This window comes from Coregonus clupeaformis, chromosome 35 (assembly GCF_020615455.1).
Source record: "Coregonus clupeaformis isolate EN_2021a chromosome 35, ASM2061545v1, whole genome shotgun sequence".
In the NCBI taxonomy this organism is placed as follows: domain Eukaryota; kingdom Metazoa; phylum Chordata; class Actinopteri; order Salmoniformes; family Salmonidae; genus Coregonus; species Coregonus clupeaformis.
In genome coordinates, this window is record NC_059226.1 from 36,379,673 (window position 1) to 36,407,172 (window position 27,500).

The following is a 27,500-nucleotide window of genomic DNA, read 5'->3' on the forward strand; positions in this document are numbered from 1 at the left end:
TAGAGTGGAGTACAGTACAGAACAGAACAGAACAGTAGAGTGGAGTACAGAACAGAACAGAACAGTAGAGTGGAGTACAGTACAGAACAGAACAGAACAGTAGAGTGGAGTACAGAACAGAACAGAACAGTAGAGTGGAGTACAGTACAGAACAGAACAGAACAGTAGAGTGGAGTACAGAACAGAACAGAACAGTAGAGTGGAGTACAGTACAGAACAGAACAGAACAGTAGAGTGGAGTACAGTTCAGAACAGTACAGAACAGTAGAGTGGAGTACAGAACAGAACAGAACAGAACAGTAGAGTGGAGTACAGAACAGAACAGTAGAGTGGAGTACAGTACAGAACAGAACAGAACAGTAGAGTAGAGTACATTTCAGAACAGTACAGAACAGTAGAGTGGAGTACAGAACAGAACAGAACAGTAGAGTGGAGTACAGTACAGAACAGTAGAGTGTAGTACAGAACAGTACAGAACAGTAGAGTGGAGTGGAGTGGAGTGGAGTACAGTACAGAACAGAACAGAACAGAACAGTAGAGTGGAGTGGAGTGGAGTACAGTACAGAACAGAACAGAACAGAACAGTAGAGTGGAGTACAGAACAGAACAGAACAGTAGAGTGGAGTACAGTACAGAACAGAACAGAACAGTAGAGTGGAGTACAGTACAGAACAGAACAGTAGAGTAGAGTGGAGTACAGTACAGTACAGAACATAACAGTAGAGTGGAGTACAGAACAGAACAGAACAGTAGAGTGGAGTACAGTACAGAACAGAACAGAACAGTAGAGTGGAGTACAGTACAGAACAGAACAGTAGAGTGGAGTACAGTACAGAACAGAACAGTAGAGTAGAGTGGAGTACAGTACAGAACAGAACAGAACAGTAGAGTGGAGTACAGTACAGAACAGAACAGTAGAGTAGAGTACAGTACAGAACAGAACAGTAGAGTGTAGTACAGAACAGTACAGAACAGTAGAGTGGAGTGGAGTGGAGTACAGAACAGAACAGAACAGTAGAGTGGAGTGGAGTGGAGTGGAGTACAGAACAGAACAGAACAGAACAGTAGAGTGGAGTACAGTTCAGTACAGAACAGTAGAGTAGAGTGGAGTACAGTACAGAACAGAACAGTAGAGTGGAGTACAGTTCAGAACAGTACAGAACAGTAGAGTGGAGTACAGAACAGAACAGAACAGTAGAGTGGAGTACAGTACAGAACAGAACAGAACAGTAGAGTGGAGTACAGTTCAGAACAGTACAGAACAGTAGAGTGTTGTACAGAACAGAACAGTAGAGTGGAGTACAGTACAGAACAGTAGAGTGTAGTACAGAACAGTACAGAACAGTAGAGTGGAGTGGAGTGGAGTGGAGTACAGTACAGAACAGAACAGAACAGAACAGTAGAGTGGAGTGGAGTGGAGTGGAGTGGAGTGGAGTGGAGTACAGTACAGAACAGAACAGAACAGAACAGTAGAGTGGAGTGGAGTGGAGTACAGTACAGAACAGAACAGAACAGAACAGTAGAGTGGAGTACAGTTCAGTACAGAACAGTAGAGTAGAGTGGAGTACAGTACAGAACAGAACAGTAGAGTGGAGTACAGTACAAAACAGAACAGTAGAGTAGAGTGGAGTACAGTACAGAACAGAACAGTAGAGTGGAGTACAGTACAGAACAGAACAGTAGAGTGGAGTACAGTACAGAACAGAACAGCACAGTAGAGTGGAGTACAGTACAGAACAGTAGAGTGGAGTACAGTTCAGAACAGAACAGTAGAGTGGAGTACAGTACAGAAAAGAACAGAACAGTAGAGTGGAGTACAGAACAGAACAGAACAGTAGAGTGGAGTACAGTACAGAACAGAACAGCACAGTAGAGTGGAGTACAGTACAGAACAGAACAGAACAGTAGAGTGGAGTACAGTACAGAACAGAACAGTAGAGTGGAGTACAGTTCAGAACAGTACAGAACAGTAGAGTGGAGTACAGAACAGAACAGAACAGAACAGAACAGTAGAGTGGAGTACAGAACAGAACAGAACAGTAGAGTAGAGTAGAGTACAGAACAGAACAGAACAGAACAGTAGAGTGGAGTACAGTTCAGAACAGTACAGAACAGTAGAGTGGAGTACAGAACAGAACAGAACAGTAGAGTGGAGTAAAGTACAGAACAGTAGAGTGTAGTACAGAACAGTACAGAACAGTAGAGTGGAGTGGAGTGGAGTACAGTACAGAACAGAACAGAACAGAACAGTAGAGTGGAGTGGAGTGGAGTGGAGTACAGTACAGTAGAGAACAGAACAGAACAGAACAGTAGAGTGGAGTACTGAACAGAACAGAACAGTAGAGTGGAGTACAGTACAGAACAGAACAGTAGAGTAGAGTTGAGTACAGTACAGAACAGAACAGAACAGAACAGTACAGTAGAGTGGAGTACAGAACAGAACAGAACAGAACAGTAGAGTGGAGTACAGTACAGAACAGAACAGAACAGTAAAGTGGAGTACAGTACAGAACAGAACAGTAGAGTGGAGTACAGTACAGAACAGAATTGTAGAGTAGAGTGGAGTACAGTACAGAACAGAACAGTAGAGTGGAGTACAGTACAGAACAGAACAGTAGAGTAGAGTGGAGTACAGTACAGAACAGAACAGTAGAGTAGAGTGGAGTACAGTACAGAACAGAACACTAGAGTGGAGTACAGTACAGAACAGAACAGTAGAGTAGAATGGAGTACAGTACAGAACAGAACAGTAGAGTGGAGTACAGTACAGAACAGAACAGTAGAGTGGAGTACAGTACAGTACAGAACAGTAGAGTGTAGTACAGAACAGTACAGAACAGTAGAGTGGAGTGGAGTACAGTACAGAACAGAACAGTAGAGTGGAGTGGAGTACAGTACAGAACAGAACAGAACAGAACAGTAGAGTGGAGTACAGTTCAGAACAGAACAGTAGAGTAGAGTGGAGTACAGTACAGAACAGAACAGTAGAGTGGAGTACAGTACAGAACAGAACAGTAGAGTAGAGTGGAGTACAGTACAGAACAGAACAGTAGAGTGGAGTACAGTTCAGTACAGAACAGAACAGTAGAGTAGAGTGGAGTACAGTACAGAACAGAACAGTAGAGTGGAGTACAGTACAGAACAGAGCAGAACAGTAGAGTGGAGTACAGTTCAGTACAGAACAGAACAGTCGAGTGGAGTACAGTTCAGTACAGAACAGAATAATAGAGTATAGTGGAGTACAGTACAGAACAGTACAGAACAGAACAGTAGAGTGGAGTACAGTACAGTACAGAACAGAACAGTAGAGTGGAGTACAGTACAGAACAGAACAGAACAGTAGAGTGGAGTACAGTTCAGTACAGAACAGAACAGTAGAGTGGAGTACAGTTCAGTACAGAACAGAATAGTAGAGTAGAGTGGAGTATAGTACATAACAGAACAGTAGAGTGGAGTACAGTTCAGTACAGAACAGAACAGTAGAGTAGAGTGGAGTACAGTTCAGTACAGAACAGAATCGTAGAGTGGAGTACGGTTCAGTACAGAACAGAACAGTAGAGTGTAGTACAGAAGAGAACAGAACAGAACAGTAGAGTGGAGTACAGTTCAGTACAGAACACAACAGTAGAGTGGAGTACAGTACAGAACAGAACAGAACAGTAGAGTGGAGTACAGTACAGTTCAGAACAGAACAGTAGAGTGGAGTACAGTACAGTACAGAACAGTAGAGTAGAGTGGAGTACAGTACAGAACAGAACAGTAGAGTGGAGTACAGTACAGAACAGAACAGAACAGAACAGTAGAGTAGAGTGGAGTACAGTACAGAACAGAACAGTAGAGTGGAGTACAGTACAGAACAGAACAGAACAGTAGAGTAGAGTGGAGTACAGTACAGAACAGTACAGTAGAGTGGAGTACAGTACAGAACAGAACACAACAGTAGAGTGGAGTACAGTACAGAACAGAACAGAACAGTAGAGTGGAGTACAGTACAGTTCAGAACAGAACAGTAGAGTGGAGTACAGTACAGTACAGAACAGTAGAGTAGAGTGGAGTACAGTACAGAACAGAACAGTAGAGTGGAGTACAGTACAGAACAGAACAGAACAGTAGAGTAGAGTGGAGTACAGTACAGAACAGAACAGTAGAGTGGAGTACAGTACAGTACAGTACAGAACAGAACAGTAGAGTGGAGTACAGTACAGAACAGAACAGTAGAGTGGAGTACAGTACAGAACAGAACAGTAGAGTGGAGTACAGTACAGTTCAGTACATTATACTGTACTCTACTCTAGTGTTCTGTACTGTACTGATCTCCACTGTAATATATTGACCTGTACTGTACTGAACTGTCCAAACTTGTGAAACATAGACGCCTATGATTGGTTCAGATTTCGACTGACCAAATTTCAACAACTTTTCAACGTCCATCGATGTCCGGTGTCGGTCGGTGCTCAGTGGGTGAGGATGCTTGTTACAGTAAATGTTGATAGGTGTCAGACTGTTTTCACGGTCTTGCTTTGACCACCAGCTGACAGACAGAGAAAAAAGAACAGTTATGAGCTGAACATGCAAGTGGAAGGGTGTAGCAGGTGACTACTATGATTTCCCATTGTAGCCAATTCAATTGAAGTAATTCCGTTACAGATGTTTCGGTAATTCCGTTACCGATTTGGTACCAGAATTACCGGTTTTAATCACTTAATAATTAATAAACAAAGTTGATATCAGTAAACCCTCCATAACTAATCGGTAGGTCAACCTTTACTTTCTAGGGCGGCAGGTAGCTTAAGAGCGTTGTGCCAGTAACCGAAAGGTTGCTGGTTCTAATCGCCGACTAGGTGAAAAATCTGTCGATGTGCCCTTGAGCAAGGCACTTAACGTTAATTGCTCTGGATAAGAGCGTCTACTAAAATGTAAATGTCATAATCCCCCCTCCTGATGAGGGAGAGAAATTAGAACATATCTTAAAGTGGGTTTTTAAGACTTTTCCTGGTAGATGTTTTCTAAGACCTTTTTTTCCATCTGTTTGACCAGAAAGCAAAGCCTTTGCTTATTCCAAATTGTTAGGATAAAAAATCGTTGAAAAATGTATATATGCCTTAATTTCTTTAAAATATAGACTCTTAGCTTTCATTTCACACCCAATTTGGCATGCTCCTATGAATTTCACATTTTGGTGCTCATGGGTCCTTTTACATGGAAATGCCCTATCTAGCGGTTGTGTGTTAAATCGGCACATTTGGTTCAGACCGAGAGATGCAAATGAGAGTGTAAAGTAAACTCTTCTTCTCTGGTGCTTTCATGATCCCTAACTGCTCTGCTTTGAAGACTGTCCATGTTGTATTAGCCTATATCAGCTGTGTGTGTGTGTGTGTGTGTTGCTTGTTATGAGTGGTAAGATAACCTCTTCTTAAATTCCATCAGCTTGTCAACAGGACCAGACCACCTAGAAAAACATGACACACACACACACACACACACACACACACTTACTATGTAGCTAGAACATGTATCTTTCTCTCTGTCACAATACATCTACATCAATACATCTGACAAAAGCACATCCCAAATCCTTCTGGAAACCCTACCAGTCCATAGAGACCAGATCCTTCTGGAAACCCTACCAGTCCATAGAGACCAGATCCTTCTGGAAACCCTACCAGTCCATAGAGACCAGATCCTTCTGGAAACCCTACCAGTCCATAGGCAGTCAAACAATCTTCTGCCTCCGTCCTAATCATCCAGTCCTCTGAAACCCTACCAGTCCATAGAGACCAGATCCTTCTGGAAACCCTACCAGTCCATAGAGACCAGATCCTTCTGGAAACCCTACCAGTCCATAGAGACCAGATCCTTCTGGAAACCCTACCAGTCCATAGAGACCAGATCCTTCTGGAAACCCTACCAGTCCATAGAGAAGATCTTCTCCAGTCCATAGAGACCAGATCCTTCTGGAAACCCTACCAGTCCATAGAGACCAGACCATATAGTGTTAACAGAGGATGGGCTCGTGTGTGTGTGTGTGTGTGTGTGTGTGTGTGTGTGTGTGTGTGTGTGTGTGTGTGTGTGTGTGTGTGTGTGTGTGTGTGTGTGTGTGTGTGTGTGTGTGTGTGTGTGTGTGTGTGTGTGTGTGTGTGGGTGTCTTCGTCTGTGTCTGTGTGTCTCCAGACAGAGCCATTGTTAGTGTCCAGGCCGTAATTACAGACCTACTGTTTGATCTCTCTTTGAGGCCTCATGACATCACCCTGTAAAGATAGCCCAAATCACTACTGCCAGGTTAAAGGGAAATTTCACCCTGGGGGAATCTGGGTTTGTTTTCATCATGTCCGAGGCATTTCTAAGTCAGTGAGATGTGTTTCACACATAATTGGAGGACGGGTCTGGGCTTCGTGTGCCGAACGATACACCCTATGATGACATCCGGTGTATTGAGAGAGGGGGGAATCTGAAAATAAATGTAGTCCTGCTTTGTGGCGTTTTGCGAAGCCTCTATATTATACTTATCACGCTAGAAGCCTCTATATTATACTGATCACACTAGAAGCCTCTATATTATACTGATCACTCTAGAAGCCTCTATATTATACTGATCACACTAGAAGCCTCTATATTATACTGATCACTCTAGAAGCCTCTATATTATACTGATCACTCTAGAAGCCTCTATGTTATACTGATCACACTAGAAGCCTCTATATTATACTGATCACTCTAGAAGCCTCTATGTTATACTGATCACTCTAGAAGCCTCTATGTTATACTGATCATTGTATGCATGTAGATATGGTTGTCCGTGTTCTAAAGAGCCATTGAACGTCTTTCAGTGAGGTTCCCCTTCGGCGGATTCATGGATAAATGTACAAGTTGACAAAAACATTTTATTCTCAGAAAGACTACAACTCGGTGTGGGGCGGTGCTTCCTGATCAGGCCCCGTCCCTCCCCCAAGACGGCCTTTTCTGAAAGGGGAGGCAGACGCCACAAAAAATTATCTTGTCAAAACTGAAAGAACTGACCAGAGCGCAATGGCTTCAAGTGATTCCTGTCATCAACATGAATTCGACCATGGAGCATTTTGTTTATGTTCTCTTAACTGGCTAGATGGTGAAATTCAACCATGTGTTTCATTTATGTTTATTTTTTAGATGTTACTGTATTTCATTTTCAAAAAATGTGCAAACATTTCTAAAAACATGTTATCACTTTGTCATTATGGGATATTGTGTGTGTATGGTTGAGAAAAATATCAATTTAATTCATTTTTAATTCAGACGTTAACAAAGCAAAATGTGGAAGAAGTCCAGGGGTATGAATACCTTCTGAAGGCACTGTAAAAATCGCAGGAAATTACCTTTAAAACTGAAACAATCTCTCAGCTCCATGGAGAAATGTGTAGAATTGCAGGAAATTGGCTTAAATATTCAAAAAGTTCTCTACACCGCCAAGATGGGGTCATCTGAAATGTTCTCTAAAATCCAGCTGTGTGCCCATTGACACGCCTACCACCTATGCTCCATTTTGATACAGAAAAAATCCTGAATGCAACCTGCAAGTAAGCATTTAATTGTACCATGTACACCACGTGTATCCTGTGCATATGACAAATGAACTTGATTTGATCTTCTAGACGGCAGGAAATCGACCAATAACTCACCTATATCTAGGACCCACAAATCTCCCAGTCGACAGCCGCTCATACCCCCATAGATGACCAGACGGTACTTCTTGGAGGTCTTCTCTGTGTAGACCACAGCAGTGTGGATCTCTCTGGGTGGGGGCAGCACCCCGTAGGTGACGGGGATGTCCCAGCCCACCACACTGGAGCCGGCACGCAGCTCCAACGTATACAGATCATTCAGGTATCTGGGGATGTTCATCTGAATCAGGGTTAGTTCGGCAGCTGGGGCGAAAGAGGAGCAATTACGATAGAGGAAACCAAGTCTAGATTTAACCTTAGCCTGTAGCTTTGATATGTGCTGAGAGAAGGACAGTGTACCGTCTAGCCATACTCCCAAGGACTTGGATGAGGTGACTACCTCAAGCTCTAAACCCTCAGAGGTAGTAATCACACCGGTGGGGAGAGGGGCATTCTTCTTACCAAATCACATGACCTTTGTTTTGGAGGTGTTCAGAACAAGGTTAAGGGCAGAGAAAGCTAGTTGGACACTAAGAAAGCTTTAGTGTAGAGCGTTTAACACAAAATCCAGGGAGGGGCCAACTGAGTGTAAGACTGTATCATCTGCATATACATGGATGAGAGAGATTCCTACTGCCTGATCTATGTTGTTGATGTAAATTGAGAAGAGCGTGGGGCTTAGGATCAAGCCTTGGGGTACTCCCTTGGTGACAGGCAGTTGCTGAGACAGCAGATGTTCTGACTTTATACACTGCACTCTTTGAGAGAGGTAGTTTGCAAACCAGGCCAAAGACCCCTCAGAGACACCAATACTCCTTAGCCGGCCCACTAGAATGGAACGGTCTACCGTATCAAAAGCTTTGGCCAAGTCAATATAAATAGCAGCACAACATTGCTTAGAATCAAGGGCAATGGTGACATCATTTAAGACCTTTAAGGTTGCAGTGACACATCCATAACCTGAGCGGAAACCAGATTGCGTACCAGAGAGAATACTATAGACACCAAGAAAGCCAGTCAGTTGATTATTGACAAGTTTTTCCAACACTTTTGATAAACAGGGCAAAATAGAAATAGGCCTATAACAGTTAGGATCAGCTTGATCTCCCCCTTTAAATAAAGGACGTACCGTGGCTGCCTACCAAGCAATGGGAACCTCCCCAGAGAGGAGAGACAGGTTAAAAAGGTCAGAGACAGGCTTGGTGATGATAGGGGCTGCAACCTTACCGAAGAAAGGATCTAAACCATCTGACCCTGATGTTTTTTTGGGGTCGAGTTTAAGGAGCTCCTTTAGCACCTCGGACTCAGTGACTGCCTGCAGGGAGAAACTTTGTAGCGGGGCAGGGGAAAAAGAGGGAGGAGCATCGGGGCTAGTCGCATTAGAAGGGGTGGGAGATTAGGAAATGTTGGACGGGCAAGGAGGCATGGCTGAGTCAAATTGGAATCCTGACTTGAAGTGGTGATTAAAGAGCTCAGCCATGTGCTCCTTGTCAGTAACAACCACATCATCAACATTAAGGGACATGGGCAGCTATGAGGAGGAGGGTTTATTCTCCAGGTCTTTAACTGTTTTCCAGAACTTCTTGGGGTTAGACCCACAGAGAGAGAACTGCTCCTTAAAGTAACTAACTTTGGCATTCTGAATAGCCTGAGTGCACATATTTCTCATTTGCCTGAACGGCAGCCAGTCAGCCTGAGTATGCGTGTGCCGAGCCTTTCGCCAAATGGAATTCTTGAGGTGGAGTAACTCTGCCAGATCACGGTCGAACCAGGGGCTGAACCTGTTTTAAAATTCTCATTTTCTTTATGGGGGCATGTTTGTTAACAATACCACTGAAAATATCAAAAAGGAAGGTCCAAGCATCTTCGACAGAGGGGATCAAGCTGGTTCTATACCAATTTACAGAGGCCAGGTCATGAAGGAAGGCTTGCTCATTCAAGTTTTTTAGCAAGCATCTATGACAAATCAGAACAGGTCGTTTCACTGAGCAGCCATTACGAACACAGGCTGTAAAATAGTGATCACTAAGGTCATTACAGAAAACACCAGACTGATACCTATCAGGATTATTTGTGAGGATAACATCAAGGAGAGTAGCCTTTTCTGGGTGTTTGGAGTCATACCTTGTAGGATTGGTAATAATCTGAGGAGGATTTAGGGAGTCCCGTTGCTTTAGGACTGGTTTAAGCATGTCCCAGTTTAGGTCACCTAGCAGGACAAATTCAGACTTAGTGTAAGGGGCCAGGAGAGAGCTTAGGGCAGGTAGGGTACAGGCCGGTGCTAATGGTGGACGATAACACCCAGCAACAGTCAACAAAGAGCTATTTGAATGTTTAATGCATAAAACCAGAAAATCAAATTGTTTGGGGACAGACTTGGTGGAGACAACCGAGCACTGAAGGTGTTCCCTGGTAAAGATTGCTACTCCACCACCTTTGGAAGATCTGTCTTGCCGAAAAAGGTTATAACCAGAAAGGTTAACATTAGTGTTCAAAACACTCTTTCTTAACCACGTCTCAGTAATGACCAACACATTTGGACTGGAGCTGTGAACCCACACTTTCAATTGATACATTTTAGATAATAAGATTCTAGTGTTAACGTGCAGAAAACCCAGGCTTTTACGAGAGCAGAAATCAGTGAAACAGATATCAGAGCACAAGTCAGAATTGGGGCTAGCAACAGTAGATGGGCCAGGGTGTACATGCACATTTCCAGATATCATCAGCAGTAATACAATCAGGGCACGGCAGAGGACAGGGAGGAGCTCTGCAGTGTTGATTTTTTTATGACATTTGAATGTGCATCAGATGGCAACAAGATCATATTGTACAGCAATTGACATACTACTGTGTTACAGTGGGAGGAAATGTAATTGTTATTTTTATGTTTGCTAACTTAGGTAGCTAGTTAGGTAGCTAAACAGCTAGACATATCTATGACTAAAAGAGAACAGGTTTTACAATCGGAGCTCTAGCTAGCTATTGTATCTCGATTGTAAAACATATTCTCTTTTTATTCATAGAGTACGTTTACACTAATAATTAGATATTAAACTGATTATGGCAGTTGGCCGAGTAGGGCAATAGTCATGGCGTAAGGTAAAAATCAAAGTAAGCATACGCTGATTAAAACACCTGGTTTTCTGTGTAATCTTTCAAATTATTAGGACATGTAAACGGCTTAGTTGGCATTCCAGCGGTATACCGGTAGCGCATGCTTCCCTCTTATGCGCGAGTGAAGTGAGTTCAGAAAAACTGAAAGTATGCATCTTAGAAATAGTTTTCACATACAAACTTTATATGTCCGAATTCAGAATTAAATAGGCTTTGCTAAAATAATAAAGACGCTGTGGTAGAACGTTTAATTAGATTTTCTCCATTTATTAAAGTCCCATCAGGTAGCCTGATTTCAGATGTGTCATGTAAACAGGATTATTTGGGAAATCGTTCTTCTTGCAAAGCATGTAAACGTTTTAAACAAGCTATTATATTAATCTGACTATCCACAATAATCATATTATTATGTGCACGTAACCGTACTCATAGATATGGTTACTAATCAGCAAGCTACTAACGTTACAACCAGCCACCTAAACCTAGGTTTACCAGCAAATGTTAGCACATGACTGGAGTTGGCTAGTTAGCCTAGAGCCTGCTAGCTTGCTATGCGCCAAGCCTCGCGTTTGTAACTTGTTAGCAAACGTGTAACGTCAGCAACCACAGTCAACCTAAATCATTTGTGGCAGAGGCAGCAGCGGAGTTAGGAGACAAGAAAACAGCACTTGCCTTAATTGTCTAAGGAAAGTGAGGAGAGAGGAAATGCTAACTTAATTAGGTCTGTAATCAATAGCCTAACTGTTAAATGTGCCTGGCTTTATAAATCATCCATATATATCTATAGAAATAAGACAGATCCTGCTTCTGTTTGAGTGTTTGTTTAACAGCCTACTGGTTCCGTGAGCGCCAAGCCTCATGCAACCACAACATGTAGGATAAAGCAATTTCATAAATTCGGCTGTTTTTAAACTTTGCTATGCTGAAATAAAGGCTTTACACTCCCCCCCGTTAGAACAGCCTCTGGTATTGTTTATAATTGATTTAGTGTTGTTTACGCTTTACCAAATTGTCAGAGAAATTATATAATCCTCCTTTTTCTTGATTTCCTTCTTATTGTTATTATTATGATCAGCATTATTATAATAAGTAATGTCATTATCATTAGTAGGCTTTGTATAGTAGCCTTTTATAACCACCATCTATCTAGCTGTAGGCCTAAGAGCGCATCCTGTTTAGTCTTAAAACCTGTCACTTACCTAGGCCTGTGTTTCAATACTTATAAAGGCTACTGTATCAATCAATCATTCATTCGTTCATGTCATCAAACAGATTGACATTTTACTGCTAGCTTCAAAAGAACAGTTATCTTTATCTGTCAATGGATTGACTTGGTTTTGCCTGATAAAATAAACAAACTTAAATAAGATTGAACAGGTAATAAGTGGATTCAATCAATCATTCATTCGTTCATGTCATCAAACAGCATATGAGTCATTCATGATTTGAAATGAAATCAAGCATTTTCGTTTTACAATTAAATAAAGCGACCCTTGAACAATTAACGTAAACAATAAATAAACCGTTCCATTTCGGGAAATTGCATTCACGAATGAATGCGACTGTTTTTTAGTCTTTGCTGTAATAAAGGCTTTACAAAAAAAAACATTACAACGGACTCTCTGGTACGCTTATAATTGATTTAGTGTTGTTAATAATAATATAATATAATATAATAATAATATGCCCGCGCCTTACCTTCTTTTTGTTACTCCAGTATTTTCCACAACTAGTCACATTTATTTAACACATCCGACTTCCCCTTTACCTCCTGAGCAACCAGTAGACATTCCCCCATTTCTAGTTTATTTGTCACATCCATTTTGCTGTCACATGTTCAGAGTTTGTTATAACCAATTTATTGATGTGATTATGATGTGCTCTAGGTCAGGCGCTATTGGTCACGTGCATGCGATGCATACACGTGTCACGTAAAGAGACCAAGGGTTGAGGGAATAGGGAATGTTTTTCCTAAACAAATTAGGGATTTTGGTAACAGAACTTTTCAGTCAGAAATGGCTGTAATTATGTTGCAGCTTCATTAACACGGACAGTTTAAAACATTTGATTGAAACACATATAATGTGTCTATATTTGGAAAAATATGTAGACTTGGTCGAGGACAGCCATAATTTTCTTACTGTATGTGTCTTTATGAATGGCCATTTCATCATGGCCACCACTCCCATAATCTGCTGATCACCAGTTGTCTGAGACACACTCTGACACACTGGACTCTACTACGTTGTTCATACATTATTTTTTTCTATGTTACTTTTACCATATAACATTCTTGTTGAATAGCCGGCTCTCTTTTTGAGTTAGCGTTAGTGGACACTCCCCTTGACAAATAAACATTCTTTGGACATACCTGAATGTCTATCATCAGTTTGATGCTAGAGCGCCGTACAGTTTATATAAATATATTCTGTGCATCCATACAGGCAGAAAAATTTAGAAAATGTATAGAAAATATCAATATTTATTGTATGGTGGTTCTACAACACAAGCCTGAGCCAGGAGAGACTAATTCCTGGTTTCGCTTTCATTTCCATAAAAAAATCCCAGGAACCAATACAATACTTTCAGCTGCAAGTTGCATACTTCTAGTTCTGCCTGGTCCAGCTTAGTTATCATATTCCGGTTCTCTACTAGGAGAACTGTAACAATGTAGAAATACAAAGGAATAACATGGTGTTATTTACATACATACAGGCAGTATCAGTTAGTGTCCCTGTAACAATGCAACATGTGTCACTGCCAGAGAAGGCATTCAGGCAATTCACTAGTTCTGACAGGGTAACGGAGTGACATCAAACTACTGTAAGGTGTGTACCTGTCTGTTTGATTGTGTGATGAGATTAGACATGCTATCTTAGTGTGTTTTGATGTGGCCAGCTGAGAACCAACCAACGAATAACAGACGATTTATACATATTCATCATATTCATATTCATGCTGCCAATACACAAATAGAGATTAGCTAACAATAACCTGTAGGTTTGAACTCCAACCCGGTTCCTGGAGAGCTACCCTCCTGTAGGTTTTAATGCCAATCCTGTTCCTGGAGAGATACCCTCCTGTAGGTTTTAACGCCAATCCTGTTCCTGGAGAGATACCCTCCTGTAGGTTTTAACGCCAATCCTGTTCCTGGAGAGATACCCTCCTGTAGGTTTTAACTCCAACCCTGTTCCTGGAGAGATACCCTCCTGTAGGTTTTAACGCCAATCCTGTTCCTGGAGAGATACCCTCCTGTAGGTTTTAACGCCAATCCTGTTCTTGGAGAGATACCCTCCTGTAGGTTTTAACGCCAATCCTGTTCCTGGAGAGCTACCCTCCTGTAGGTTTTAACGCCAATCCCGTTCCTGGAGAGCTATCCTCCTGTAGGTTTTAACTCCAACCCTGTTGCTGGAGAGATACTCTCCTGTAAATTTGAACTCCAACCATGTTCCTGTATGTTTTAACTCCAACCCAGTTCCTGGAAAGATTACCTCCTGTAGGTTTTACCCCAACCCTGTTCCTGGAGAGATACTCTCCTGTAGGATTTAAATCCAACCCTGTTCCTGGAGATACCCTCCTGTAAGTTTTAACTCCAACCCTGTTCCTAGAGAGATACTCTCCTGTAGGTTTTAAATCCAACCCTGTTACTGGAGATACCCTCCTGTAAGTTTGAACTCCAACCCTGTTCCTGGAGACCTACCCTCCTGTAGGTTTTAACGCCAATCCCGTTCCTGGAGAGCTATCCTCCTGTAAGTTTTAACTCCAACCCTGTTCCTGTATGTTTTAACTCCAACCCAGTTCCTGGAAAGATTACCTCCTGTAGGTTTTACCCCAACCCTGTTCCTGGAGAGATACTCTCCTGTAGGATTTAAATCCAACCCTGTTCCTGGAGATACCCTTCTGTAAGTTTTAACTCCAACCCTGTTCCTGGAGAGCTACCCTCCTGTAGGTTTTAACACCAACCCTGTTCCTAGAGAGATACCCTCCTGTAGGTTTTAACTCCAACCCTGTTCCTGGAGACCTACCCTCCTCTAAGTTTTAACTCCAACCCTGTTCCTGTATGTTTTAACTTCAACCCTGCTCATAGAGAGATACCCTCCTGTACGTTTTAACTCCAACCCGGTTCCTGGAGAGATACCCTCCTGTACGTTTTAACTCCAACCCGGTTCCTGGAGAGATACCCTCCTTTACGTTTTAACTCCAACCCTGTTCCTGGAGAGATACCCTCCTGTACGTTTTAACTCCAACCCTGTTCATGGAGAGATACCCTTCTGTAGGTTTTAACTCCAACCCCAGTTGTAACTAATCTGATTAATCCTATCAAAATCTATGATAACATTATCGCATCACTTCTCAGCTGGCGTCGGTTGAATTGCCCATCAGTTCAGACTAAAAATCCCTGTGATAATCTCCTGGCCGTAACGTTAGCTAGCTAGCTACTCTGTGTGTTGTTCTTTCACAGCTCAAGTCCACGTTGGTGGGCACGACCCATCTACCTTGTGGTTCACTATGAGCAGACAAATAGACAGGAAGTGGAAAGTTCCTGATTCTACAGGTGAAATGAAAATGTGCTCATTCTAGCTTGTGGTGAAGAGATTTTTGATGTTTATGACAAAAGAACGTAACGTTGTTAATATAGTAATGACTATATACAGTGTTGTAGAGCTTGGTGAAATGTCCCTTTAACTCCTGGGTTCTGCTGACGGGGGGAGGGGTGTGTGTGTGTGTGTGTGTGTGTGTGTGTGTGTGTGTGTGTGTCCTGGCAGGCCTGGGCCATATAGATTGACATTTTACTGCTAGCTTCAAAAGAACAGTTATCTTTATCTGTCAATGGATTGACTTGGTTTTGCCTGATAAAATAAACGAACTTAAATAAGATTGAACAGTTAATAAGTGGATTCATTTTATTAAAGCTCATGTTATAACTATTCAACTCAACTGTTACTGACTAACTTAAACTCTCCCCTCTCCCTCCCTCTTTCTCCCCCCTCCCTCTTTCCCCCTCTCCCTCTCCCCCCTCCCTCCCTCCCTCTCCCTCTCCCCCTGCCTCCCTCTCCCTCTCCCCCCTCCCTCCCTCCCTCTTCCCCCCTCCACCTCTCTCCCCTCCCTCTGCCCATATCTCCCTCTCTCTCCTCCACAGCTTTGAAAAGATCCTTCGACGTCGATGATGTGGACGAGCCTCCTCCGTTCTCCCCCTCCTCCCCCGTTCCCTCCCCCCTCTCCTCCACCTCCCTCCTCAACAAGACCAACGAGGGTCGAGGGTTCCCCACATCCAACCACAGCTCCCCTGCCTTCCGGTCCCGGATCAGTCTTGGTACCAACCCCAGCCCTTCCCAGAGCCCTGTGTTCAAGTCCCGCATGGTCTCCAGCCTCTCTTTCAACCGAGCCATGAACAGACCCACCATCAACAACAATGGAGGGAGCTCCGGAGGCATCACCAGGGCCTCTTCCTTCCAGAACAAGTTCAACCCTAAGGGTTTCTCCTCCTCTCTCTCCGGCCCAGGCAGTGATAATGATAGTCTCCATAGCTCCTCTTCTAGTCTGGAGTACTCCATCCAGGGAGGTGGAGGAGAAGGAGGAGGGTTACCTCCAGGCAAGCCAGGGTCTCTGTCCTACTCCACTACCCCACAGGTGGAGCAGCGTCCTGGGCAGCAGCCTGGGGCAGGCCTGGGGATGGGGATTGGGCTGGGCAGCCCAGCTCTGAAGAAGGTCTCTTCCCATGGGAGTGTGTTTCACTCTGAGCTGGAGGGGCCCATGGTGCTGGGAGCTCCAGAGCCCAGGGGGGTCAGCCACGGATCCATGCCAAGTCTGGACCTCCAGATCGGGGAAGGGGGAGGCAGGGTGATGCGGGGGGCTGGAGGTGGAGGGGTGAGGTATGGCAACGCCAATGTGGGTTTGAATGGTGGATCCCAGCGCCATTATAACACCAGTTCCTTTGGGAAGGAAGGCTGCTACTCTCCCAATCAGAACCACAACATCTACCAGCCCCAGAGCCAGCCCAAACCCAAAGAGACCCAGCGTCTCAACAAGTTTCCCCTGGATCTAGACAGTCTGGTGGGGGTGAAGACGCCCCAGCCCAGCCCCCATCCTCCCCCCTCCTCTGACCCCCCTAAACCTCCCCCCAGAGGCCACTATCCCAGTAGCCTCTCTGTCTCTGCTAGCCCCTCCCTCAGCAGTCTGGACAGTTCCGGCGGTGACCTCACTCCTCTTCCCCCCGCCAACCACCACAACAACAACCCCTCTCTCCCCCGCTCTCCCCCACCTACCTCCCCTCCGGGGGCCAAGCCTGTCCCTAAGGTGAGCCAGTCCCCTGTCCCCCTGTCTCCCGCCCAGACCCCCCAGCTCAACCTGCTCTCCCCCAGACCTCAGGTAGGACACCTGGCCCCCTCCATCCCCTCCACCCCCCCGCCACTGGAGCACGCCCAACCACCGCTGGGCCACGCCCAGCCACAGGAAATGATGTCAGAGAGAGAGAGCGTGGGTTCCATCCTGCAGAGGATCGCTTCCTTCTCCCGTCCCGACGCCATGACGACCACCAGGGTTCCAAGCGCTGCCAGTGTTCTGAGCGGGGTTGCCCTTGGCAACGGGGTGAAGAAGGAGAGCCCACCGCCGATGATGATGATGCGTCAGGAGCGTGTTTCCTCAGCTTCACCATCACCTCTACCTGTGGCGGTGCAGAGACAGGGGCTGAAGAGGGTGCAAGGTAAGCATTTTACATTGACATTTTAGTCATTTAGCAGATGTTCTTATCCAGTGCAACTTACAGGAGCAATTAGGGTTAAGTGCCTTGCTCAAGGGCACATTGGCAGATTTTTCACCTAGTCGGCTCGGAATTCGAACCATCAACCTTTCGGTTACTGGCCCAACGCTCTTAACCGCTAGGCTACCTGCCGCCCATATAGGTCATTAACTAACATTTTCATAGGAATGTTCCCATGGTGTGCAAGGAATGTTTCCAAGACACCATTTCAAGATTATTCATGTGTTCAGTGGGTTAGGAACATGTTCTGTCAACGTCCCATCAAACATATACAGAACATGGTTGCCGTGTTCTCAGAACTTAAGATATTAACGTTCTAGACACATTTCATGGGAACATTGATGTGTCCATACACAAATTAATGAAGGCCCTGATTGGTGAACCACTGATCCACTCATAGCTCTTTGTCTGTTGGTTAGTTATGCTCACACCCAGTGCTTTTAAAATACAGTTTTTTTCAACCAACATATTTGACATACATGACTACATTGTGCATGTTCATTTATACAGTAATTATTATTCAACATGTCCTCACTTGGGATTTGAACTCACAACCGCTTGGTTCACGGTACTCAGATCTTCCTGTTACGCCACCATGTCCGTGTCAGGTATTAGTTAATCTGACTAATCTCATCATTGATTTTATTTACTTATTTCAGCAATTGAAGGGCTTTTTCTGTATAGTTGTCTAATGTTGGTGGGGCATATTAACGATATGAATCACTATGATCAATAAAATATTTTCTTGAGTGTACTTTTAACAGAGCTGAGATTTACTTAAAACATGTGTTCAATCTATTGCTTACACCTATGACGTTATTTCAGAGCTACACAAGTGCCTATGGAGGAGGGTTTAGGCTTTTTTCTGGACCGGGCCTAACTGGTCCAGCACCAATACGATATCCCTTATTGGGACAGTGGTTAGGGCATTCGTCATTGGTGCTGGTGGCCTGGTTTTGAGACCCGCTAGGGGAGGCTCTCCCGTTTACATTCCTCGTCATATGCTGCTGCTACTCTGTTATTTATTTTACTGTTGTTATTATCTATCCTGATGCCTACCCAGCAAACCGGGGACATTCCCAGAACATTAGCTAAGATTCCCATTAAGTTTTAGTTAGGGTTTTATCTAACATTAGCAAAATGTGTATCTCCTTAAAGCATCAGAAAGCAGATTGTAATACATCCCGTTGTGTTTCTCTCTAGATTTAATGGTCATTCTCATCTGAGGACTGTATTGTAGGTGATATAGAGACACATGGCACTTTAATTACATTCATAGGACATTTAAATAGCATTTAATCATACAAACAAAACCATATTTTTACACTTAATATGTTGACAATCTGCACATTACTTCATTCATAGGATATTTGAACAGTATTTAGTCATACAAACACAACCAGAACCAAGACTGGACAGTTTTTGTGTTTTGGGAACATATCTTTTGTGATGTCCACACAATGTTCTCACAACGTAATGAAACATTCTGGGAACCTTTAAAGAACAAATTAAATGTATTTAAGGAACGTTTTTGCAACATCAGATGACTGTTTTATACAAACATTCTATAATCATCAGCACAACTGGGCAGTTTTTCGTGTCATGAGAACATTTGCTGCGACTCTATCAATTTGAGGCCATTTGGGAGGCAGCCTATGAATAGATAACTGTCTGAAGTTTTAGAAACCAGCCCTGATATTGAAGCCTCGTTGTGTGTACTCGTGTGTAGCCATACTATGAGGTCCAGATCTTAATGGCACAGGAGGTAGTGCTATGTCCTGTATCTGTAGAGTTACTAGTTCAATTCCATCTCAGCTGGTCCCTCTCCATCAGTATTATACTATCTGTCATGGTCCCAGAGGACAGAGACGACAGCTGTTAGGTCAGTGGTGCTTCTAATAGTGTGGAAACTCTGAGCCAGATCAAAACAGGCTAGCCTGGAAAGTACGTGTGCAGCTCCATAACACCCACTGCATAACATGGATGATTCTGATAGAACACTCTGTCAGGTTCCGGTGGCCTGGTGGTCCTAGACACACTAATACACACTGGGTCACAGCCTCCCCTCATAGAACAACAACATCCTCTGTTTAGACAAACGATCATGTTGAAGAGTTTAGTCCTTTTCCAGATTGAACATGTTATCTCTTCCTCTTCCTCTATTTCTCTACTTCTCCCCTCTCCTCTTCTCTCCTCTCCTGGGGGTGCTTTAACAGATGGATATCAAGCTTTTACAGTTAGAGTCTTTGTGTGTGCGACAGATGGTGGTCAGTGTACCATGCCTGACTGAATAGACAACATGTTGAGAGGGGAAGGTAAAGACAGAGAGAGAGAGAGAGAGGACTTGAAGGAAGACTGATGGGAAGAGCGGTAGATGGGGGAGTAAGGAGGACTTACACAAAGATGACCACACACACACACACAATGTTGCCTATGAAAAGTACCATATCTGGCGTGAACTCTGGACCTCTGCCTCACAACCACACGTGACCACCCTCCTCAAGCGTCACAGCCGATCGCTCCACCTCAGAAGCCAGCTAATGAGGTTACGCAAGAGGGACACTTAAGGCTGAGGAGTATGTTTCACACATCCCCATGTGCTACCCCTAGTGGTCCTGCCCTGCAGCCCTGTCTCTGTGCTGTATCATCCTCATGTGCTACCCCTAATGGTCCTGCCCTGCAGCCCTGTCTCTGTACTGTATCATCCCCATGTGCTACCCCTAGTGGTCCTACCCTGCAGCCCTGTCTCTGTGCTGTATCATCCCCATGTGCTACCCCTAGTGGTCCTGCCCTGCAGCCCTGTCTCTGTGCTGTATCATCCCCATGTGCTACCCCTAGTGGTCCTGCCCTGCAGCCCTGTCTCTGTACTGTATCATCCTCATGTGCTACCCCTAATGGTCCTGCCCTGCAGCCCTGTCTCTGTACTGTATCATCCCCATGTGCTACCCCTAGTGGTCCTACCCTGCAGCCCTGTCTCTGTGCTGTATCATCCCCATGTGCTACCCCTAGTGGTCCTGCCCTGCAGCCCTGTCTCTGTGCTGTATCATCCCCATGTGCTACCCCTAGTGGTCCTGCCCTGCAGCCCTGTCTCTGTGCTGTATCATCCCCATGTGCTACCCCTAGTGGTCCTGCCCTGCAGCCCTGTCTCTGTACTGTATGTCTGCTGTCAGAAGGGGAGGTGGTGATTGGTGGATGGCTGTGCTGAAGGCTAGATGGGATTGTAGGTGGTGATCTTCCTCAAAGCTTAGATACCAACACAGACGCTATATTCCAGACTCTGATATTTCTTCATTCCTTTCTTTTTAGTTTGGTGATGTGTGAGTATTGTTGGGTTTTACTGCACTGTTGGCGCTGGAAACATGCACCTGCGATAATGTCTGCAGAATATGTGTACCCAGCCAATAACATCTGGTTTAATTTGAGGGTTAGGGTTAAGTGACATGGTGGTAAGTCTTAGATGGAAGTTCACCAATATTTACGTTCTTAGAAAAGAAGGGTTCCAAAAGGGTTCTTCGGCTGTCCCCACAGGAGAACCCTTTTTGATTCCAGGTAAAACCCTTTTTTGTTCCAGGTAGAACTATTTTGGGTTACATGTAGAACCCTCTGTGTAAAGGGTTGTACATGTAACCCAAAACTGCTCTACGTGGAACCAACAAGGGTTCTTCGAAAGGGTTATCCAATGGGGACAGCCGAACCCTTTTAGATTCTTAATAGCACCTTTTTTTCTAAGAGTGTAGTGTGCTCTAGGCTCTCCACAAAGACCTCGTGCTGTGTTTATCAGAGATACTACTCTCTTCCCTCTTCTCTCCTTCTTTCCTCTCTCTCTCTCTTTTCACTGCTTTCTTCTCTCCTTCCATCTCTCTCTCTATTTCTATCTCTCTCCTTCTTTCCTCTCTCTCTCTCTGCCTCTCTCTTTCTCTCTCTCTCTCTCTCTCTCTCTGCCTCTCTCTCTCTCTGCTCTCTCTCTCTCTCTCTCTCTCTCTCTCTCTCTCTCTCTCTCTCTCTCTCTCTCTCTCTCTCTCTCTCTCTCTCTCTCCCTCTTTCTGTTGTGTTTAGCCTTGTACTGCAGTGGGCTAAATCAGGGTCACACAGAGTGTTTCTTGGTAGTCTTAAACAAATCTACTTTGAATGAAACACCTCACACACATGGTTATGGCCTTAAAACAAGAAGACACCTGGACCATGTCAGATACAGAGTTGAAATGGATTCATTGTTGAGTTTGCATCCCAGTATTACACTTTATATACATCACAGAATACTGAATTATAACAAAACCGTTTGACATAGAAACACTGGATTTTCTGTGTTTAAAAATAAAAAATGTTGATTAATTATGAAATTATGACAAATATGAATAACATTCCACCCATGAGGCCAGTAAGTAATTTGACTGCAGGAAAGAGCTACACCCATTATCACAGACCGATGTTGACACCACACCAGAGAGTCACACCCAGCTGAATGACTTCTCATCACATGGTTTCATCATGTACACACACACACACACACATCCTTCTATGTCCTCCTGTGTTTTATGGCTTGTTATGACCTTTTCAGAGGGGGTATTTTTAGTTGTTACACTCCTGGCTCGTGTGTGTGTAGACCTGTTCCTGACTGTTTCCTGCTTCCTGTTATAACAAACAGACAGGTTCACTGTTCTGCCTTGACACCACAGCCCGGTGGGACACACACACACACACAAACACAAAACCCCTCAATCTCTTCACGTCAAACCCACTGGAGGTGAGGGTGGTTTCTGGGTCATTTGGAGAACTCAGAGGGATTCTATCATTCCGTTTTGGAAGCATTGAAGCACCGCGGAATCGTTTGAGACACTGACAGAAATGTTTTTACTCTATTAAAGTCTAACTATCTACCGAGTGGCGCAGTGGTCTAAGGCACGACCGGGAGACCCATGGGGCGGCGCACAATTGGCCCAGCGTCGTCCAGGGTAGGGGAGGGAATGGCCGGCAGGGATGTAGCTCAGTTGGTAGAGCATGGCGTTTGCAACGCCAGGGTTGTGGGTTTGATTCCCATGGGGGTCCAGTATGAAAAAATATAAATAATGTATGCACTCACTAACTGTAAGTCGCTCTGGATAAGAGCGTCTGCTAAATGACTAAAATGTAAAATGTAAATGTAACCAGTAACCACTGGGTTTTCCCCTCAGCTCAGCTCTTACTGCAGACAGAGGCAGCCTCCAAAATGGCACCCAATTCCCTACATAGTGCACTATTAGGTAGTAGTGGATATGAGCTAGATTAACAGAATGAAACAGTATTACATTTTTTACATTTACCAGACGCTCTTATCCAGAGCGACTTACAGGAGCAATTAGGGTTAAGTGCCTTGCTTAAGGGCACATCAACAGATTTTTCACCTAGTCGGCTCGAGGATTAGAACCAGCGACCTTTCGGTTACTGGCTCAACGCTCTTACCCACTAAGCTACCTGCCGCCCCTAATTAGGTAGTAGTGGATATGAGGAGCCAGATTAACAGAATGAAACAGTAATTAGGTAGTAGTGGATATGAGGAGCCAGATTAACAGAATGAAACAGTAATTAGGTAGTAGTGGATATGAGGAGCCAGATTAACAGAATGAAACAGTAATTAGGTAGTAGTGGATATGAGGAGCCAGATTAACAGAATGAAACAGTAATTAGGTAGTAGTGGATATGAGGAGCCAGATTAACAGAATTAAACAGTAATTAGGTAGTAGTGGATATGAGGAGCCAGATTAACAGAATTAAACAGTAATTAGGTAGTAGTGGATATGAGGACAGAATTATCTTTATCTCACATCAAAACAGCCAGTAGTACTTTGATGTTAAGTCGTGTCATATTGAACAGGTGACTTTTGTTAAATGAACAAATGATCTTAGTTTTATGTGTATTGTATCCAAGCAATTGAAAAAAGTGTTAGAGTTTTGAAAAATGTGCATTTTGATCATTGGTTGTGAGTTTTGTGTCTAGATTTTTTAAAAATGACCTAATTACTGTTTCATTCTGTTAATCTGTGCCCCAAAGAGACACAGAGACACAGAGACACAGAGACACAGAGACACAGAGACACAGAGACACAGGAGACACAGAGACACAGAGACACAGAGACACAGAGACACAGAGACACAGAGACACAGAGACACAGAGACACAGAGACACAGGAGGCTCTTTCAGCTGTTGTAAGACTATTGATGTAGCTAGTTACTCTCCTCCTGAATAATGACTATTAGGACAGTTATCTGATGCTGTATTACCTAGCTTAGAGCAGGAGATCACACTGGCCCACACGCGCACACACACACACACACAGAGACACACACACACACGCACGCGCGCGCACACACACACACACACACACACACACAGAGACACACACACACACGCACGTGCACACACGCACGCGCGCGCACACACACACACACACAGACACACACACACGCACGCATGCACACACACATACGCAGCACGAACACACACGCGCACACACACATGCACACACATGCACGCGCGCGCGCACACACACACACACACACGACACATGCACACACACGCACGCACGCACAAGCACACACACACGCACGCACACACACGCACACACACACAGCGAAATCAGAGAAAATGAATACATCTGTTAAAGCTGACATCCTGTCGGATGCTGTCTTTACACGTGGAGTTAAATAATAAGTTAATAGCTGCTGATAATATTCCCTGTTAAATGATTGTTTTGCTACAGCCCCATTTTACAGTTTTTTACAATCACTTTGGCACTAATTTCAGAACCTTGACGTCATTTTTCAAAAATCTAGACACAAAACTCACAACCACTGATCAAAATGCACATTTTTCAAAACTCTAACACTTTTTTCAATTGCTTGGATACAATACACATAAAACTAAGATCATTTGTTCATTTAACAAAAGTCACCTGTTCAATATGACACGACTTAACATCAAAGTACTACTATTTCAAAAGGCAATTCACACATTACATTTCAGATGAGTGTCTATTCATTTCATTACAATTATCCAACTATCAATTGATACAACTGCTCAAAATGATAAGTAACTGTTGCATTGCTCTTAATGCATAGTTGTATGGAAACAGACAAACAATATTCCATGTTTAGATCATGAAAGTTTCAAAGTAACGAGATTCATTGTCACCAATTAGCGTGGAGCATGAACCAATTAGACTACGTTATCTATGGATGTAATATTTCATCATCATTCTTTATCAGACACCGTTTCTATGGTCCCCTTGTAACCTTCCTTGATGAGCTCGATCAGGCCTGTAGAGCTGGTGGCGTGACCTATGTCATTGTGTGGGATAATGTCAGGTTCCACCATGCTCATATGGTGCAAGCATGGTTTCAGGCCCATGCACAATTTACCACCCTGTATTTACCCCCCATACTCTCCTTTCCTTAACCCGATTGAGGAATTTTTTCTCCACATGGAGATGGAAGGTTTATGATAGGCGCCCTCATGAACAAGTCACTCTTCTCCAGGCCATGGATGACGCATGCAATGACATCACGGCAGACCAGTGTCAGGCCTGGATTCGCCATGGCCAAAGGTTTTTTCCAAGATGTTTGGCTAATGAAAACATCCATTGTGATGTAGATGAGACCTGTGGCCAAAACCACAAGACAGAGTTGATGAAAATGTAGAAGTACAGTAATCACTCCTATGTTTTGCTTTTTACAGTACAAGCAAGCAAGTTGAGGAACACTGCATTTGATGTTTTACAGTACTGTAATGTTTTTCATCAATATATTTCAGATTTTGTTCAATGATTCTACTGTGTCTGTAGTATTCTCTCTACTACTGCAGTACTTTTACAGGGATGTATTTACATGTAGTACCATAAAGAAACATGTATCACCTATTTTGTACTACAATATTTAATGATCGTACGAACAATGACACAGTGAAACTATCGGTTGCTTGTGTGTGGGTGATCTAAATTAACGTTTCATTGGTATTTCACAATACATTTGTTTTTTGAACCAATGATTGTGCAAGTGCAAGATTTCTTTAAAGATATGAATGCACAATGCAATGTTTTGAACATTGGACAGCCTGTGTTACAAGTGATGACCGTTTTGAGTTTTGTGTCTAGAGTTTTGAAAAATGACGTCAAGGTTCTGAAATTAGTGCCAAAGTGATTGTAAAAAAACTGTAATATCGCCCCTCTGTGGAAAGGTGAGACTCTCAAGGGGATACTTCAAGGGGTCTTAAAATTCAAAATATAATAGCTCAATGATCCTTGGTATGACCATCTTAAAACATTATTATAGTGTGACTTTTGATTCTATCGTGCATGAACAGAAGATAACTTTATATAAATATGTTCTGGTGGAAGACTCCAGACAATCATGTAGGTTTATATTTCTGAAGTTTACATTTGTTGATGAAATGTTGTTAGTGAATTAAATAGTACAGCCGTCACTGGTTTCTAGGTGTACATACCTAGACATCTGTTTCTCTAGCCTCCTTACCCCTCAATTCCTCTCTCCTCCTCTCTTCTCCTCCTCCTCTCCTCCTCTCCCTAACTATTCTGACTTTATTTTTTTCAGCTCTCCTTCATCTTCACCTGCCTCCCCTTGACTATCACTCCTCTCTCCTCTCCTTATCTCTCTCTCTCTTTCTCTCTCTCTCTCTCTCTCTCTCTCTCTCTCTCTCTCTCTCTCTCTCTCTCTCTCTCTCTCTCTCTCTCTCTCTCTCTCTCTCTCTCTCTCTCTCTCTCTCTCTCTCTCTGCTTTATTGGCATGAAAAACATCTTGTTAATATTGCCAAAGCAACAATGTATACAATATACATTGTAATAAAAGAATAAAGAATAACAAATAATAATATAAAATGGTAGTAAATAATAATAATAATAAAAAAAATTTTTTTTTAAATAACAACAATAAAATGGTAACAGTCAATCGTAGAAATATAATAAATAGAAAAGGCTAAACATGGAAAATGAAACTATAACTAACTTATAACTAACTAACTCACTGTCATCCTCACCATTACATCAGTACTACAACTACCATCATCATTACTACTACTACTACTACCACCATCATTAAACTGCTATCATTACCATCACCCCTACTACCATCATCATTACTACTACTACTACCACCACCATCATTAAACTGCTATCATTACCATCACCCCTACTACCCGTACCACTACTATTTAGAATAATAATCACAACAATAATAATAGTAATAATAATAATAATAATAATAATATAATAAGTAAGTTACTGCTTACTATGCAGATGTTATTATTCAGTGTCCCTCAGGCTATGGCAGGCAAATATATATTTGGCTGCAAGAGGAGCCGTTGCTCCTTCGCCCATGACTGTTTTTTGTTTTTCCTCTGGGTTTAATAAGTTAAAATTTGGAATAAATGTAGTAATTTCATGTGAATAATAACATTTCTTGGTGAGGAATATTTATCACAGTAAAGGAGAAAGTGCATCTCTGTTTCTACCTCCCTTGTTGTGCAGTGACCACATACACGCTCCTCTTTGGGTAGCCATGTTTCTTTATGTCTACCGGTTTCTATTGCCAATTGGTGGTCACTCAGCCTGTACTTGGTAAGGATCTGTCTCTGCTTCGTATCTCTGACAGAGTAGAGATAATCAGCCAATTCATATTCTTTGTTCAGAGCCTGATAGCAATTTAGTCGGCTTTGGGATTATGTTTAGTTTTTCCGATATTGTAAATATGAGTCCTTTGATTGGTTCATGATTTTGTTTATTTGAATTATTTATTTTGAAGCAGTGCTGGTGTCAGCTTGGTTGGTTAGGTCCAACACCAGCTGACTGAGAGGGCTCGTTTCTGGGCTCAGCTCTTGGGTTTGAAGTGCTTTAAATTAGAGACTTGAATTGAATTTGTACTTTCATTACCACTAGAAAGCGGCCCAATTATTTTATTGAGTGGCCCCCAAACCTCACTTCCGTAAAGAGCTATTGGTA

The 27,500-nt window shown here is 43.2% G+C and overlaps 1 protein-coding gene across 1 annotated transcript in view; it reads left to right on the forward strand.

Annotated features, from left to right (window-relative positions):
* Window positions 1–27,500, forward strand: part of sept12 (septin 12) — a 155,970-nt gene that overhangs the window by 39,987 nt on the left and 88,483 nt on the right. The window contains exon 2 of the mRNA XM_041864378.2: window positions 15,895–17,457. Within this exon, the coding sequence (XP_041720312.2) occupies window positions 15,895–17,457 (1,563 nt within the window). The remainder of the gene's footprint in view (window positions 1–15,894; window positions 17,458–27,500) is intronic.